Source organism: Pseudopipra pipra, chromosome 2 (assembly GCF_036250125.1).
Source record: "Pseudopipra pipra isolate bDixPip1 chromosome 2, bDixPip1.hap1, whole genome shotgun sequence".
NCBI lineage: Eukaryota > Metazoa > Chordata > Aves > Passeriformes > Pipridae > Pseudopipra > Pseudopipra pipra.
Window position 1 is genome coordinate 34,447,473 of NC_087550.1, and position 18,253 is coordinate 34,465,725.

General features: G+C 38.8%; 1 protein-coding gene across 34 annotated transcripts in view; it reads left to right on the plus strand.

The window, feature by feature from the left end:
* The window catches only part of DLG2 (discs large MAGUK scaffold protein 2), a 998,134-nt gene that overhangs the window by 663,843 nt on the left and 316,038 nt on the right, over positions 1-18,253 (plus strand). For all 34 annotated transcript variants that reach the window (XM_064644938.1, XM_064644939.1, XM_064644940.1 and 31 more), the window contains one exon: positions 1,274-1,398. In XM_064644938.1, the coding sequence (XP_064501008.1) occupies positions 1,274-1,398 (125 nt within the window). The remainder of the gene's footprint in view (positions 1-1,273; positions 1,399-18,253) is intronic.

The following is an 18,253-nucleotide window of genomic DNA, read 5'->3' on the forward strand; positions in this document are numbered from 1 at the left end:
CAGGCAACATAAAGTCTTTCACACAAAATGCATGTCTGATGTACTAATTGAAGTACAGTTAAAAAATGCAGATATGAGATTTGATTTAAATTATTCAGAAAAAAAGTATGGAGGTACCATTTTTATTAATAACTTTTCTCACTAGAACAGAACTAGAAACCTGACCACAAGCAGCAGTTGAAGAAACAAACTCCTAATAATCTGAGAAGCTGGTGAAATAGAAGTATTTTAATGCCCTGAATATATTTAATTTGCAATAGTGTGCATATTCTGTAATATATATATATATAGTTACATCACTGTGATAAGCCTAGAAATAATAAGCCTATAAAAATACTTTTGGCTGAGATTTAAAGAATCAAATATTGCATAGAATTTTATGACATCCGCTATGCATAGAGGGTTCATAAACCTGCATTTGTCTTTTAATAAATAAGGGAGAAAAAGAAAAATAAGTTATTTCTTCTTGGAAAATAAGTTAATTTATGCAGAAAACAATTAATAAATAATATATACATAATGTTGACTTATACAGAAAAGCGTAGTAACTGATATATATATCCAAAAAAGAATTAGAATTGTTGGTTTGAATTCTATGTGAAAAATGGTGACTTAATTTTTAAGTGTATATGTGTGTATACATGCTCATTTATCTTTCATGATATTTCCACAAATAGTAGAAGCAATAAGGAAGATCATTGAGAAGGCTTTCATAATCTCTTTCAAACATTTCATTCTAGCAGATCACTAAGATGAAAGAAACAGTCCTGTTTTGTGGATTTGTGGGGAGTTTTTTTGTTTTTAAAGCACGTGAATCTGAGCAACGATCACTTTTCAACAGAAACTAGTATAGTAAAATATGTCAGAGTTAAATGGTTTTCGCTGCTTCTGTTTATATTATGGTGGTTTGAAAAGTGTTTTTTCAAAGCTCTGAAGTGTTTTTAGCCTCTAGCTTTCATTGACTTGGGTGAATTAATATTGGAGTTCAGATGCTAATTTATATGACTGCTTTTGAAAACAAATTTAGGTCAAATCCTGTTTCTGTAGGGGTATCCATTAACTCTGTCATTAACTCTGGGAAATCTTTGTGTTCACAGCCTCTGTTCTTTAACTGACAATTAATTTTTCTGACTGAGTCACCTGCCTTCAAGTATGGAGTTGGCAAATAAAGTGCTTTCTTTAAGAAGCAAGGATACTTTGCTTGTGCACTGCAAATGAATTCTGTAGAAATCTAGCATCTGGGTGGTGGATTTACTTTTTACTATTTTTCCAGGGGAATTCTGGCCTGGGGTTCAGTATTGCTGGAGGAACAGATAACCCACACATTGGGGATGATCCCGGGATATTCATTACTAAGATTATACCAGGAGGAGCTGCAGCAGAGGATGGAAGACTCAGGTAAAAACAAACTTATTATTTATGTTTGGAAATGAAATCCATAATTATTATAATTATTCTCTAGGAGTCAAATGCCAACTGGGTCTTTCATGGGGTCAGGGGAAGTAAATGACATGGGTCGAGTCTCCTTTCTGCTAAGAGAGCTGACTTAAGTAGCTTAAAGCAACTGAATAAGTTTAGTTAAGTTCTGTATAAAGGGGCTTTTGATGGTGCTGCCTCCGTCTTTGTACCAGTTATTTCCTTTAGTACAAAAGGCAAGATGGGGACAGGAGGAGGAAACCAGCATATCAGCATGCATCATCTCTTCTGCTTGGTCTTGGTATGTTCCTGGCTGAAGAACTACACATTGGTGTTATACATTAAAGCTATCAAGACCACCTAAACTACAAAGCTATTACTAAGTGACCATAGTTATTTGTAGACATTTCCTGTTATTTGACTGCAGTAATGAGGTGGCTTACCGCTGTTTCCAAGAGATTTTTTTGCTCCATGAAGATGTGGTGGCTAATCTCTATCTTTTAAGTCATCTCCTGAGTAGTTTATTGCTGTAGCTTCTGAAATGGATACAGAGGTCACTTGGTGTGGTTCTCAAATACATCATAGTATATCTCTTAAACAAGAGAAACTTTTTGTTTAGAAGGAAATGCTTAGATTTTATTCGTCATTTAGAAGAAATGCTTGTGCTTGTCTTTCCTTATGGACTGAATGCAGAAAGGCTTCTGGCTATCACAGAGGCTGCCACCTACCTTTTGGTCATGAAGCCTGCTGATGCTCCAAAAAGGCAATTTAACTGGAAAGACTTGGGATAAAATTCTGATGCTTTCATGATCTCAGCACTGGAATCAACTCTGGGAGCCTTTGCCAAAAACAGATGGTCGAAAATTCATGAAATGTAACCAGATGGTAGCAACAACAATTTTTCCCAAAGCCTTTTCCTTTAATTCAAAGTTAAAAGTTGTCCAGTTTTTAGGGGAAGTTTTGGATATTTCTTATGCTATGTATGCTTAGCAATTTGATTTTGGAAATTATTCTTTTTTTTTTACTACAATAATGATGAAGAGTCATGGTGGTTGGCAGTGCTTAAAGAATTTGCATTTTAAATAAGATTGCAGACAAAAGGAGTAGGACCAATCTCATGTAACTTTATGACTAAAGTACATCTATCCACCCTTAAGCTTAGAATCTCCTAATAGTCAGTGAAGAAAAACCTAAGCATTTCTAGGTTGTGATTCATCTCATCCTGAAGTCAATGTCTAAAACATAACAGAAGAGTAAAAAAGCCTATATTTTCATTGGTGAGTCAAATGAAAAGGAGTTTCTTTAACTAGTCCAGCTGTAGTGATCTGTACTGTAAATGTCTGCATTAGTCCAGATGAGCTTCATGGAAAAGAGAGCATGAAGAAATAGCAGTATCTAGAAATCATGCTGTTAAATTTGATAGGATGAACAACATAGGGGGGTCTTAAACATCCAACTATTTTTCTGAAAACAAGAAAAAATTCCTTGCAAAAAAAAATAGTATCTTTATAGTAGAGTTTTTTATTAAATTTGAAGGCTTTTTTAGTTTAAGCCATTAAGAAGACGGAAGCCATTGCAGTATTTTGGCTTGCTATCTTTGTATGATATCAAATATTTCATAACTCAATCTTGTATTAACCGCTGTAAATTGAACTCATGATTATTTCTGTTTCATAAATGTCTTAGAAAGACCTTCTAAACCCACAAAAAATAGCATACTAATACAATTACATTATTAAAATTATTAAAATATTAAAATTAGACCTAGCAAACTTTGTGTTTTGTAATAAAAGTGTAGTAGTACAAATATACTTATCTTATAACTAAGACTTAGATTAATATTCTAATCATATATTTGGTGTGGTCATTTTTCCAGTTCTCATAGATTTCAGAAAGTTTTCTCCTTTCTTTGTTTTATCTGGTAAGTAGGTTTCACTTTGCTATCTCCTATCACATTTAATGAACACCTGAAAATTTAGTTATCAGTGATGATTACTAATATGCCACTGAAGGGGCATATCCTGGGGCCGTCTCTACTGACTTACACAATAATTAATTTTTCATAATAGAGAGAGTTTATCAGCTAAGGCCACTCTATAGGAACAAAAGCTCAACAACATTTATAAATGTTTGCCAAGAATAGTGATAACCTAGGTTCCTAGCAAAAGAACAACTTTTAATTACCTAAGAATCAGAGATTGGTGTTTATGGACTGAAAAATATATACTTTTTTGTGTCCATTTTTGCTTCAGCCTCTGCCTGCAGACAGTCTACATTTTATAGCAGTGTCGACTGTCTGAACTGGCTTCTATATCCACTTCTGGTTTTAAATCATAAAAGCCTGTAAAATCACTTCTACTGCATTTTACATGATGTCCCTTTGATCTAACATAGCTAAGAGAAGTTCTTCAAACAGCAAGACTATGAAAGTGACCTGCAAAAAACTGACTTAATGCTTCAGACCCTTGCAAATCTTTTACATGTATATGTGGGTTGGCAAGGGAGGAGTAGGTCAGCCGAAGTTTCACGTAAATCCAACAGAAGCAAATGCAACCTCCTGTACGTGTGAAGACTCTTCAGTGGGAAACATATAGTTATAAGTACATAAATATCAGCTATAAATACCTTATGGGAGGGAATGAAGACAAAGGAGACAGACTTATATCAGTAGGGCCCAGTACAAGGGCAAAAAGCAATGAACACAAAACACATGATATTTTGTCTTATCATGAGGAAACATTTTTTTACTGGGAGAGTCGCTGACTCTGCACATAGGTTGCCCAGAGAGATTCTGGAGTGTCTACCCTTGGATGGCTTCATGAGAGGAAAGTCCTGATTATCAAACCTGATTTTCTTCTATGGCAAGGTAACCCAAGGTAATCCTTCTGGACAAAATGTCCAGCACCCAGCTGGATAAACATATCATGCAGTGGGTGACCAGTTGGCTCACAGGCCGAGCACAGAGGGTAATAGTGAATGGGGTTGCATCAGACTGGGGACCTGTCACTAGTGGGGTTCTGCAGGTCTCCATCTTAGGCCCTGTGACCTTCAACATCTTCATAAACGACTTGGACGCAGGACTGGAAGGGATGCTAAGCAAGTTTGTGGATGATACAAAACTGGGAGGAACTATTGACTCCCTCGAAGGCAGAGAGACCTTGACAAATTAGAGGACTGGGCAATCACCAACCAGATGAAGTTCAACAAGAGAAAGTGCCCGATTCTGCACCTGGGATGGAGCAACCCAGGATGTATGTACAGACTGGGGAATGAGATGCTGGAAAGCAGTGCCACAGAAAGGGACTTGGGGTCCTGGTCAAGGGCAAGTTGAATATGAGTCAGCAGTGCTCTGGCAGCCAGAAGGGCCAACCATGTCCTGGGGGGCATCACACAAAGCGTCACCAGCTGGTCAACAGAGGGGATTGTCCCACTCTGCTTTGCACTGATGAGGCCTCACCTTGAATATTGTGTGCGGTTTTGGGCACCACAATATAGGAAAGATATTAAGCTGTTAGAGAGCATCCAAAGGAGAGCAACGAAGATGGTGAAGGGCTTGAGGGGAAGCTGTGTGAGGAGCAGCTGAGGTCACTTCATCTGTTCAGCCTGGAGAAGACTGAGGGGAGACCTCATTGCAGTCTACACCTTCCTCATGAGGGGAAGAGGAGAGTCAGGCACTGATCTCTTCTCTGTAGCGACCAGTGACAGGACCCACAGGAATGGCCTGAAGCTGTGTCAGGGGAGGTTTAGGCTGGATATTAGGAAAAGGTTCTTCACCCAGAGGGTACTGGAACAGGCTCTCCAGGAAGTGGTCACAGCATCAAACCTGGCAGAGTTCAAGAAGCATTTGGATACACTCAGGCACCTAGTGTGACTCTTGAGAGTGGTCCTGTGCAGGGCTAGGAGTTGGGTTTGATGATTCTTTTGAGTACCTTCCAATTCATCATATTTTGTGATTCTGTGATATTTAAAACCTGATTAGACATGTTCCTGGCAACATGTTCTAGCTAAACTTGCTTCAGCAGAGAGAGTTTGACAAGGGGATCTCAAGAGATGCTTTCCAACCTAAATGATACTTTCATTCTGTGATTTGGCCCGAGTCAGCAGTGTGCCCTGGCAGTACTGAAGGCCAGCATGGAGGTCAGCAGACATATACAGAGAAAGAACTGGAGGCAGCAGCCGCATGTTGCAATAAGGAAAATTCCAATTTGGTCTGAGGATAAAAAAGATCTTTTTCATGAGGATAGAAAGGCACTGTAACTGGTGATTCTGTGAGATTCTGAGATCTCTGTCCTCAGAGAGACTCAAAATTCATATGAACAAACTCCTGAGCAATATGTTTGAACTTTCAAATTGGTCCTGCTTTGAGCAGGAGATTGGGCTAGATGACCTCCAAAGGTCCTTTCCAACCTGAATTGTTCTCTGATTCTGCAGATTATTCTTGTATATAAAATCTGAGTGTGAGACAAACAAAGGTGATTGAGTTCCTGGGTTTTCCCTTTAGTGGAGAATAGTACTTTTATTGACAGTAGGTACAATGCATAGTGTGAGTTTGTATCACTTTGTGGCCCATTTCTCTACTTAAAAAAAGCCAATAGTTATCAGCCACTTAAGACTACATTCATTTTAATAAAGCATTCCTGTTTTTGAAAGACTTCCTGAACCTTCAAATACTAATCATAACAGCACAGAATCACAGAATATCTCAAGTTGAAAGGAACCCATAATTAAGTCCAACTCCCTGCTCCTCTCGGGACTACCTAGAACTAAACCATATGACTAAGAGCATCATTCAGATGCTCCTTGAGCTCTGGTAGGTGTGGTGCCATAGCCACTCCACTGGCGAGCCTGTTCAGGTGACTGACCACACTCTGTGTGGAGAATCTTTTATTCATGTCCAATCTGAACTTCCCCCAAGCAGCTTCATTCATTTTCCTCATGTCCTGTTGCTGGTCACCAGAGAGAAGAGATCAGCACCACTCCAGTGCTCTCCTCAAGGAAGTAATAACTAATATGTTTACATACTACTCTCCCTGAAATGCACTGACTTCTAGAACTAGTGTTAGAACCACCACACTGCACAACTCAGATTTTAGAAGGCATTTTATATAAGTACACTAACTCTTCATCTTGCAAAATAAGGCAAGCTGTGGAATCTTTTATGAAGTCCTTATAATATATAGAAAATAATTTCATATATAATAAATAATATACAGCAAATAATTTAATGGAATATAAAAATTATTTTAGATTTAATTATTTATCTAAATGTGAGTATAATAACCTTGGAACCAAATTAGTTATTTTTTTTCTGAATGGTGCATACCATGTTCCTCTGAAGCTTTGGGTTTCAAGTCAACAGTAGACAAAGAATATAAAACCTCTGAAAGTAGTAACCATTCCCACTGAGTTGAAGGAGAATTTCTCTTAACGGTTTGATCTTTTGAGACTTTTAATGCATAAAAACTTCTGCTTTTATCTCATAAATGTCAGTTGTCCATGGGCAAACACATACTTTTTAATAAAGAAGCTCTGAATTTAGATTTCTTTTCCTCTCTGGAAGAGAGAAGATTCCAGTAATTATAGCTCAGTGCCTTCTTTTGTTTCATTTGAGTTTGTGTCAGATAAAAAAATGCAGTGCTTGTTTCAACTGCCTACATAAAGCAAAGAACTTCGATACAATATACAGTAGTTACTTCTATTGACACTTATTGATCATAAGTGAAATTCTGGCTTTCAAAAGGCAACACACATGTAAACCATTCATCATACTCTGTGAAAACAAGAGTGATCAGCTTATGGAATTAGAAGCACAGCGTAGTTGGATAACTTGATTGGAGGGGGAAAAAAACCAAAAAGAATAATGCAAAGGTTTCAATTAGGATCAAGTTTAAAAGAGCACAGGCTCCCAAAATATGATTTCATTTTCAGCAACCATAAACCAAAGCTGTTTTTAGTCAAGAATCATTTTTGTTGATTAGAGCCTCACAGAGTCCAATTCTGATCTTAAAGATATTTTTCTCAAAACTCTGCCTACAGGAATGAGAGGGTCATATGAGTTCCTTATCTATTGCTGTCAAAAATACACTATTCTTTCTTGTGAAGACAAGCATGAAAATGTGAATTTTAAACAATCTTGGGATCTGAAAAAAAGCAAATAAAAGAGTCTTGGATAGAACAAGGATTCAAACCTTATGTTATATACCAATCTCTCGGTCACAGGAATCTTATGGAACCTGTAATACAAAAGTCTGTTATTGCATATGTGACTGAATATGAATGAGTTTATTCACAGGACTGTGAGATAGATTTGGATAGTCTTTAGCTTGAGTTTCAAGGGTTAATGTTGGTACCAAAGATTATTTTGGTATTTAAGCCTTAGTTGTACTGAAGAGGAAAGAAGGTCAATGTGAGGGGTAAGTCAAAGAGAAGAAAGTGGTTGTGCCTGGAGGAGGCATATTGACCTGTAGCTGTTTCATTCATTCTTTCTTCTCAGAAACTGGTTTCCAGTCTTTTTACATTTGTGAACCTATCAATTTTTTTCCCTTAGGATTGTGGACATTTTTAAGGAGAACTTAAACAGGTTGAGCAAAGTACATTGGTGGAGAGCTACCTTTGACAGACCAACTAGAAACAGCACTGGTACCCCCAGCTAACTGAATATCGTAGGTTAAAAAGTATTAAGGCTGTGCAGCGTTCATCTTTCCTTAGTTTATGTATCTTTCTTGATATTATTTTAATTACTGATTGTCAGGAGGTTTAGGATTGTGAAACTGCAGCATTTTTTAGGCATGCTATGTTGTTCTGCCACCACTATATCAGTTTCTCCCACTGGATTCACCCCCACCCCTTCTCATCCCCCAGCTCTCAAAGTGATTTGGTGTGAGGAAAGGAATGTTATACACATGCTAATGGCAGGAGACAAGAATCCAAATAACTTGCCCTCAGTCATCTAGTAAATCAAGGAGAAAGCTTGGAATAGAATAGTGATTCCTTCTCTCATATTTCTGTGCCTTACAGGCTTCAGTTAAATGCCTACCAGGAAAGGCTTTAAACAAATCAGATTTGTGTTCCCTTCATTTGTCAACTAACCCACTATGATATGTCAAAGGATTATAAATTTAGCTATGTAGCAGGAGATGTATAAGCAGCAAGAGAGGAACTCTGAAGACCCTTTCTCATGGATATTTCTGAATTTAAAAAAAAAAAAGAAAAAAGGAAAAGGAATTTAAAGACTGCATTCTGATCAGAATTTTAAAAATATGTCTGTGTTTAACTAAAATGAAATAGAGAGGAAAAATTACAACTTCATGCCATTGATTCAAAGGTTGAAAACTGGAATTAAGAAATACTGGTATTGTGTGTAGTTTACCTGAGAAAGGTAAGAAGAAATGGAGGAGAGGAAGCAGAATTGAGTCCTCACCTGAGAGCTGGCTAGATAAAGGACCCTCTTTAGTCGTTTCCCCATGGGCTGAGCTTTGCCTCTGATGAAAAGTCTGAAGTCTAGATCCCTCCAGCAGCAGGAGGCACACAATTGTTGCCCATTGGTGTCGATTTGTATCGCTAGACTGCTTACTAAAAAGTGACTTGAGAATGATGCTATTGGGCTTTTTCAGATTAATGTGAAGAGCTATTCCCAGGAGAGATCATGTTTTTTACAAGCATGTCATGTGTCCCTAATCCAGCTTGGGAACTGGCTTTATTTCACTATAGTTATATATCAAAATAGAAGTGTGTCTGCTTTGTGATTCACTGCCTAAGTCCCTATTCGTTAAGTTTTGATCTTGTTTTAAGCCTATCAGTATCAGGTCTATGTGCCTTGCAATGGCATACAGCTTGTTCAGGATGTTATTATAATTACGGTGCTACCACAAAACACTGATTCATATCTGCACTGTTTACAGGCCTCTGACAATGCTGTTAGTTCAGCACATAATTTAGCAGTAAGTTAATAAAGAGGCATTCACCCCATTTGGCAAAACATGCTTGCTTTGCAGACAGTCATAAATTAAATCACGATTTATTGACTGCTCACTCTGTCCTGGTTTGTGTTAGGAAGTTTGATCTTATTAACTCTGTTTGTCTGTGTATCTGTATCATTTTTTGAGCTACCATGGAATTAAAAAAAAAAAGAATTACTACAGGGGATCTACATGAAAAAAGGCAGGTCACAAAATCAAAATCTGATTTTCCTATATTATTTTCAAAGTTGAACATGTCTTACCATAGCTCATGTTTTAAATTAACAACTTACATATCTTTTCATCAATGGAATATGTGATCATGTAATTTTGTTCTCCGTTGCCTGCACTACATCACTTTTCTTTGGCCCAATCCTTCTTTTCTCTTCTTTTCCTATTTGAAGTTTGCATTGCTTGTTCAGTATTGTGGATCCCCAGTGTGTCTCTGAATTTGATTATACTTTATTATTTATCATTATTTATATTATGCTTTTTCTATTTTGAAAATAATTGGTAGGCTGTAGCAATTCTTATATGTGATGCAAAAAAGGAAAGGGAAATTATGTTTTAACAGCTAAATTGTCAGGTAAAGAGAATAGAATTTAATGAGTGAAAAAGGTACCTCTCTGGCTTGTGGTATTTGAAACTGATGAATTTTCAGGACCTCTTTATAGACATCAGTGATGGACATTTTTATAGAAGTTTCCTTTTGTAACACAAAGGATCAGTTTCTTCCCCCGTATGTTTCTGAGCTGCTTTCCACTAATCAAATTCTACTGCTTCTGAATAACACTTAAGCAAAGTAGTATGGTACTAGGACTTTAGGTTATGTAATACTCATTGCACTAGAGATTCCATGCAATGGTACTGAACTGGTTAAGAGGTCTCTCTCTCCCAAGAGTTCCTTTATTATCCATTCTACCTGAAACTACAGTCACCCCAGACTGTTGCAGCAGCAGAACAGCACCATGCAGCCAAATACAAGTGATTATTTCATCAACATGTCTGCACTGATACTGCAGTTGTGAGTTTAAATAGCTCAGTGACAATTCATCTGGAGTAAGAAGCCGTCTGTGGTTACATATGTTAGAAATCATCAGCTCCCTGTGAAGTCAGTGCTAGGCAAGGGAAAAATATTTCTCATCTGTTCTTGTACTCAACAGGTGTTACTGAAATTTTCATTTCAATTTCCACAAAACCTGAAAATAAGATTTTAGGCAAAAAAGTAACTGACTTAGGTTATCATTTTAAAAAAAAAGTTCCTTTTAACCATCAAAGATCTGATTCTAAAACTTTTAAGAAGAAGCTTGGTCATCGTTTTGCTTCTGACAGGCAAAACAACTAGTACACTGTGAGACAGTTCATACGCTGTCAAAACTCTTGGCTGTGGTTTGTATAAACACTTTGAACTTTCAGCTTTTAGCCAAACCATGTTTCCCAACAGTCTCTCATCACTGTCGTCACATTCCTTACTCCACTTTTAGTGGAGCTGTTATAGTAGGGGTTCTAAATTTATTTCCCCACAGCATGTGAATTTCAATAGCAAGCTTGGAAGACGTAGGAATACTTTGTTTCAGTGTGCTGCTTATGCCATGCGCACTGATTCTGTGTGTTACTCAGAATCATAACAAACAAAAAACAAGCTTTGGGTTTTTTTCTACCTACCTATTTGCACTCTACTCTGAGTTGCAGCTACGTTGTATGTAGCCTAATGGTATTGATGCTCTGAAGCTGGTGACGTTTCTTACTGAACTTGAACGACATGTTCTCTCCTCCCCCATTCTCTTTTAGGCTATACCTATGTTGGGAATAGCTATCCCAATCACATCAGAGCAGGAAGGAGGGTTTTCTGCTTGTTGGTGCAAGTGCTGGGGTGGCAGTGCTGCTTCATTTTGTGCTCAACTTGCTGGGCCTGATCTTTGGAAATGCTTTTCTTCTTTTATGCTCAGGTTTCCCCATTTGTAAAATGGATACAGTGATCATTATCTCTTTGCCTCACGGGGGTTGTTGTGAAGCTGTAACGAGTTCATATTTGCAAAGCCCTTTGAGAGCCACAGATGAAAAGTACTTGTAAAAATCCTGAACCTTGAATTGCCTCCTGGGTTATCTGTTGTAACTGGTTTTCCTGCACAAACCTGAACGCGGTACAGAGAGTGCTGGTGTCAGCTGGGAGAAATTTAACCAGGGCTGAGGAACAGCTGAGTAGTTCAGTGCCTTCAGCAGGCAAAGCACACCTTGGCCCCGAGTTAGAGCCTTGGCCATGCCCAGGCTGGACATGCACGGCCTGACCTAGACTGCTGCCATTCCCCTGGGTTCTGGGCCTCAAAGCCCCGCATGGCACCGAGTCCAGTTGAACCGGAGGGCTCCAAGGGTAAGTCAGGGCTGTGAAGCCAGAGCTGTCCCTGCCCTCCACCACGCCTACAGCGCCTGGCCTGGGGCACTTTCCAGTACCTGCCAAGCAGCCCTGCAGCTGGGAGGAGCTTGGCTGCTTCCTGATGCCCTCATTCATCCCAGGCTTTACAGATATTTGTTTTCTTTCCCTTTGCTTTATCCCAACACCTTCCTCTCACAACACCCCACAGCTACCTACACCTCCTTCTGCTCATCCTTCGCCTTTCCACTGTTCCACTCGGGCTTCAGCCGTTGACAGGCAGACATGACTCCTTGTCCTGTGAGCAGCAGTTTTTGTTCTGGCCACCATTAGAGGCTGCCAGAGCCACCCGGATCAAGCCGAGCACAGGCTGGATGCACTGGGAGTTCTAGCACTCGGTTGCTAGTGGGAGTAGTTTCCAAAGGAAAGCATCGTTCATGGCAGTGGCAGGAGACAAGACGCAGAGAGACTGAGGATAACTTGGGAGTTAGAGAACAGACGGAGGAATGGAAAAATGTGGTAAGAACCAAAGATACCAAAGATGAGGAATGAGCTGGATGAGAAATGCAGAGGGAGAAGAAATGCAGGGTGGGAGAATATTTTGGGAGAGGGGGAGAGAAAAAGGAAATAGTAGTTCCTATAGATCTTGCAAGATGTTAATAAAGAAAATTTGACACAAGTTTAAGTCTGCTTCAGGGAAGGCTTGTGGAGCCACTGCCAGCCACAGCATCCTGCTCACTCTCCATGTTCCCCCCTCCCTCTCTTCCCTGTCTGCTTCCTTAGCTGTCCCCTTGCTGCCATTAACTTGCCATTGAACACAGACATTTAAACACAGCCATGGGCTGGCCAGAGCTGCCAAGTGGGCAGTGGCTGAGCAGTTTGGGCAGTGGCTGATGAGGCATTCAGGCAGTGGCTGCCAGCTGGGCAGAGGCTGCAGGTGTTACCTGGTGGAGCTACTAGCCTGAGTCACCTTGCTCCTGTGTCTGCGCTGCACTATTGCAAATCTTTTGCTTTTAGTAAAGTCATCCTTGGTTTCCAGTAAGCTAAGATGGGAATCAGGTCTGCTAAGTACAAAATGGTCTTCTGTGTTTGGAGAATTGTTTTGGTTTGTCTTTTATACTTGCGTGCCTGGTTCATTCCCAGTCTGGCAACTTTACCTTGACATATGTTTGTGTATCATGGTTCCTTGACTCTGTTTAAAGAGGATGTGAGTTATGCAGGGAACATTTTAAAAGCAGTAATGTGTGATGTGAAAGATCATAAACTCTGTACAAAATTACCACAGGTGTGGCTTACCTAGCAAAAGAGTTAATTTGCCTTGAGTTATTCTGGCCAAGCAATAACTGAAAGCTTGATGGCACAGAAAATCATTTCATTATAAATGATTTAGAACAGCTGTACCTCCAAACCATTAAACAGTGACAGGATATCATTCTGCTTTCAGGATGTTTGTTATAAGGGAAAATAAATAATAAAAAAAGAGGTCCTCCTGTTGTAGATGTATTTAAACTTGACTTTTATTCTAGAAGTTTATACTTGAGTCTGTATGCAGATTAAATGTCTGTCAGCTGCTCTTCCTTCTGCCCCATAAAGCTACACCCTGTGAGATGAACTACCATTAATTAATAAGTACTTGCCATGCTCAAAGTGTGCACAAAGAGATGTGGCTTTTCTGGGAGGCATTAAACCGAGTGGGCTTTAGCTTCTCCTCACTGCATTGGGTTTGTCTTTGAAGCATCCTTAACCTCTCTGTTTTAATCAGACAGACAAAGAATGGCACTCCTTTGTAGTGTTGTTGCCTCAGCCTTCAAGTAGATATGCGCAAAATTTTATTTGCTTGGTTTTTTGTGGGTTTTTTTTGGTTTTATTTGTTTGGTTGGTTTGATTTTTTTGGTTTTGTTTTCAAAAGTTAGGATATAGAGAATTATATTTGAAGCTGATTTGGAATTTACTGACATTTTTAGCTCCTGAATATTATTGACCATATCGCATTCTGTTCTACTGAGTAAATTTTAAGTAATACCAAGTCAATACCTAACCAAATTTTAAAACTAATACTGATTTAGAAATCAATAATGTGATGCTATTATTATTATTATTAACATGATAATTATTTTTATTATTATTATTATTATTTGAAGCTGAAGTTTCTTTAATTATGTGAATGTTCACTGCATGGTATTAGTTTTAAAATTTTGGTAATAAATTCATTCCTATAGCTAAAAATTGTCGTGATTAATGCCTTACCAGGTTAGGGGGTTTTGTGGGTTTTTTTGTAATCAGTGATTTAAAATACAAATGCTTAGTGCATTTGGCAGTAGTACATTTTTAAAAGTTTTCAGTGTATGTGTCAATATATTTAAATTATACTGTTTCTTTATTTGGCTTGTAATAATTTAAATAACCTATTTTTTAAGTCTCTTGCCCTTGTGATCATTTCTCAATGGAGTGCTGGCTGCATCACTGCATAAATTTTGCTATCTACAAATTTCAGGTCTAAAAAGACTTCTGGATATTAACTAAAGCCAGGCAAACATATTTTGATACAAAATTAGGTCCAAATTGCTTTTAAATTACAAAGAGAAAAGAGTAAAAAAAGCAGTGTCAAAATCAGCTTTCAGCTCACCTCTGAAGGGAAACGTGCATTCTCTGTCCTTCACTCTCTGGGGAACATGAGGCGGCAGCTTCCAGAGGAGTTATCAGACCACTGAACTGGAGGGGCCATGCAATCACTGTATTTTATTCTTTCCTCTCAAAAGTTTTTTCACTTCTTCAAAGATAAGTAAAGGTTACTTGGGCCAGAGCAACCTTGCAGGGAGCGCGGTGTTTTGAAAGCCAGATAGAGGCTGTGGACCAGGGTCTCCTCTTCATGGGTGCCCTGAGAACTGTTCAGCAGCAATCTTACATGCTCCTGCATAAGTGACTATTGTTGTTAGAATTTGTCACATAGAATCATTGAATGGTTTGGGTTGGAAGGGACTTTAAAGATCATCTAGTTCCTACTCCCTGTCATGGGCAGGGACACCTTCTAGCCCAGGTTGCTCAGGGTCTCATCCAACCTGGCCTTGAACTTCTCTGGACAACCTGTGAAAGTGTCTCATCATCCTCACAGTAAAGAATTTCTTTCCACAGCTGATCTAAGTATACTGTCTTTCAGTTTAAAGCCATTACTCTCTGACCTGTGACTATGTGCCTTTGTAAATTTCTGTAATAAGTGTAAAGGTTTCATCGAGTCAAAGTAACAGGCAGAATTTCTGTCTAGTTTTGTGATTGAGGATGCTCTTGTAATGGGATAGTATGACCGCAATTTAAGAAAAGCATTACATTATACAAAGTGCAACAGGTTCAGTAATGGAAGCAGAGGCAGTGAAAGTCTTTTTCTGAGAGATGATATTGAAGACAGCAGATTGTTTTGATTTTTGTTTCTCTGACTATCTGATCTTTTAGTTTATTCAGTTTTATTTTAATTTGAAGCTTCTTAGAATGAAATTTATTTTTGGCTGGAAAATTTATTCAGCATAAACCAATGTCATTTTTGTAAAGGAAAAAGCATAATAAAAACCAACTTTGACCTGAACTGCATTTTATTTCAGAGTTCAGTTGTAAATCTGCAGGTGTTACAGCCAAGAGGCATTCAGATATATAGGAAGATGGATGGTGTTGTGTCCATCTCTGAAATTAAGTTAGTGTTACTGGTAGTTCAGCTGTATGCCTTTGACCTGAAGAGTTTGTCTAGCAGGGCCATTTGTGATGAAAAATCAGGTGTGAGATGTACAGGAGATTATGTCCTGTTTCCTAACTACAGGAGAGAAACAGAATGACCAGGGAGCTAAGTTTGCTTTCGTAACAAAGGTATTTGAGGACATCAAATGAAACTAATATTCATCAGGTTGAATTAATCATAAGGAGAATTATTTAATTGGTTACAAAGCTGTGAGATTCCTTGACAGAGAACACTATGAATGTTGGAACTTTACATGAGTTTATGTGAGTTTTGATAGTAGTTAAATTTGTTTAAGAGTCTACCTATTAAATTAAAAAAAAAAAAAGTATTTCTGGCTCAGGAAAGTCAGTCAGCTGAAAACATATTCTAGGTAAAATTGTGCTAATGCTTTCCTTTACAATCTGGTAAAGGCCACTGTTGTAAAGAAGTCACAGGCTAGATGGAACCCTGGTTTGGATTATCTCTTCATACAGCTTTTATCTTTTAGGTGAGCAAACACCTTACTCTACATATTTTAGCTCCGAGCTTCCCTACAGCATGATATTTCTGGGAACAGGGGCAGCAGTGTTTCCATTGGGCCAAGGGCTGAATCTCTGGGTGAGCCACTGGGCCCTTGGTAGGGATGTGGTCAGTGGGTTCAACTGGGCGGCTCCAGTGCAAACCTCCTTGATGGCTGTCTTGCCTTGCTGCCTCGGTGTGTGCCTGCAGCAATTCTGTTGCCAGGGGCCAAGGTTTTAATCTATTGGATAGGTTTTTGCACCAAAGGGTGGTGACTGCTCTCCTTTCTATTTCTGTTCAGATTGGTAGCCATTAATGGTCCCCTCTTGAAATCAATCACTGCATGGCAGGATATGCAGGAGCTCAAGGTACTGCTAAATGAGCTGAGCATTGCAGAGCTGCATTAATATGGCTATTTTCCTGTGGTAATTGGCTGTACACATATGGAAGATATTGATTGATCTGTGTGGATTTCCACTCTAGATCTACTCTGTCAGTGACTGAGCTGGTTTGGATGTCTCTGCATGGGATTTCACTGCAGCAGTTTTGATGTAATATGAGCTGGTTTTGGAGTCAGATTCTCTTGGATTGTAGATATTAACTTGGTGGGTATTTTCAGCCAAGAGGTGTGTATATACACTCCCCCAAAAAAAAGACACCCTGGGATAAAAGTATACTACCTAAAAGGATAAAAGGGTCTGTTCAGTGTGGCAGAAAGGGTTAACTGAGGGTTAGCCCTTTGCCCCAGCTTTGTCCAGGAAGTTCTCACAAATAGTGTAGAATGCAGGAAGGATCCATAGTATTTTAAACAATAAATAAAATGATTTTCAGCCAAGTTTGTATCTGAAATCTTACATCTGAGTTTAAGACCTTTAAGAAATAAAAAGGGGGGGGGGGAGAAAAAAAAGGAAATGCTGATACATCCTCTATTGAAACTGTATGAATAGGAATATATTCAAGTTTCTAAATATATTTTCTTCTAAGAGTCTCAGGGCTGCAGGGACTTTTCCATTCCTAATTATATAGTGTGGTATGCTGTCTGTTTCTGACCTACAACTTCAAAAATAGAACTTAGTCATAAATGAATGAAACACAAGGAGAGGGATAAAGAGACGCCATGTATGATAAGGAGCTGCTCTGCTAATATTTTTACTGATGTTGTATCCAGTCATTTGTGTTTCAAAATGCAATGACTGTTATGCAGACCCTTTAATACCCTGACATTTCATTAAGAGGGCTGTTAAAAAAAAATCCATGGGTAACTAAAGCAGTAGAAAAGGACAATCAATGTAGATGTCTTATGACAGTTCAGTAGCTGTGCTGGTTCTGTCTCAGGTCTTAGCAAGGTCATGTCTTTAACAGGGTATGGAAACAGTCATTTCAGACAATAACACATTCTGGAATTCATAAGTATTTTCTGAAATCTGATTTATTCCCTGACAATCTGGGCTCCAATCTCTGTTCTGGAAGTGAAATAAAGCTCAAAGTCTGCTGGTGGCACACCTGCAAATCACACTGTTGTGACCTATAGCCCTCCTTGTTGTGATCTCAAATTTTTGACTCCAAAACCATTACTCCACTCCTGGTATACAAAGGAGGAATTTCATTTCTACTTTTTGATTTCTTATGCAACTTTCTGAAGGACAAGGACCAGGACTTAGTGCTAGTGTATCCCCAGATACGGGAATAGGAAAAGTGACTAAGACTACACCAGTCTACAGGGAGTGAGCTGGATCCACATAGGCAGGCTTTTTCTGATGCTTTCTTCACATTCTGCCGTTTAAGCAGGAATGATTAGGATCAGATCCTAAGCTAATCAGCATCTGATTAGACAAATCAACTGTCCGTGGAAGGATAAGTGGCTATTTTCTATGCCAAAAGCACTGAAAAAATTCAAAGGAGTGAACTGTGTGGATAACTAACACAATTTCAAGTCACTCTCCTAAACCTTATGCTGGCAGCTGTGGGCTAAAGGCTGGTAGTATGCTAAAGGCCAGACTGGGTGATTTCCATTATGTTGTGGTAAAGTCTGCACACATACTTAAATGGAAAATATTTATAAGACTTTTTTATTTCAGTCTCTGGGCTGAAAATCATTCCAGTTGCTGCTATGAGTTGTGAGGCTGCAGAAGCACTGTGCTAGGCTTAAGTGAGCACACCCTGCTTTTCAGCAAGACTTCTTAGCTCAGTCATGCGCCAACCTTCAGGCTCCAAGAGGCCAATACACTGAAAGTGCTTTGCCAGTGCAGGAGGAGAAAGCATCTGTCTGGGTGTATTTACTTACAG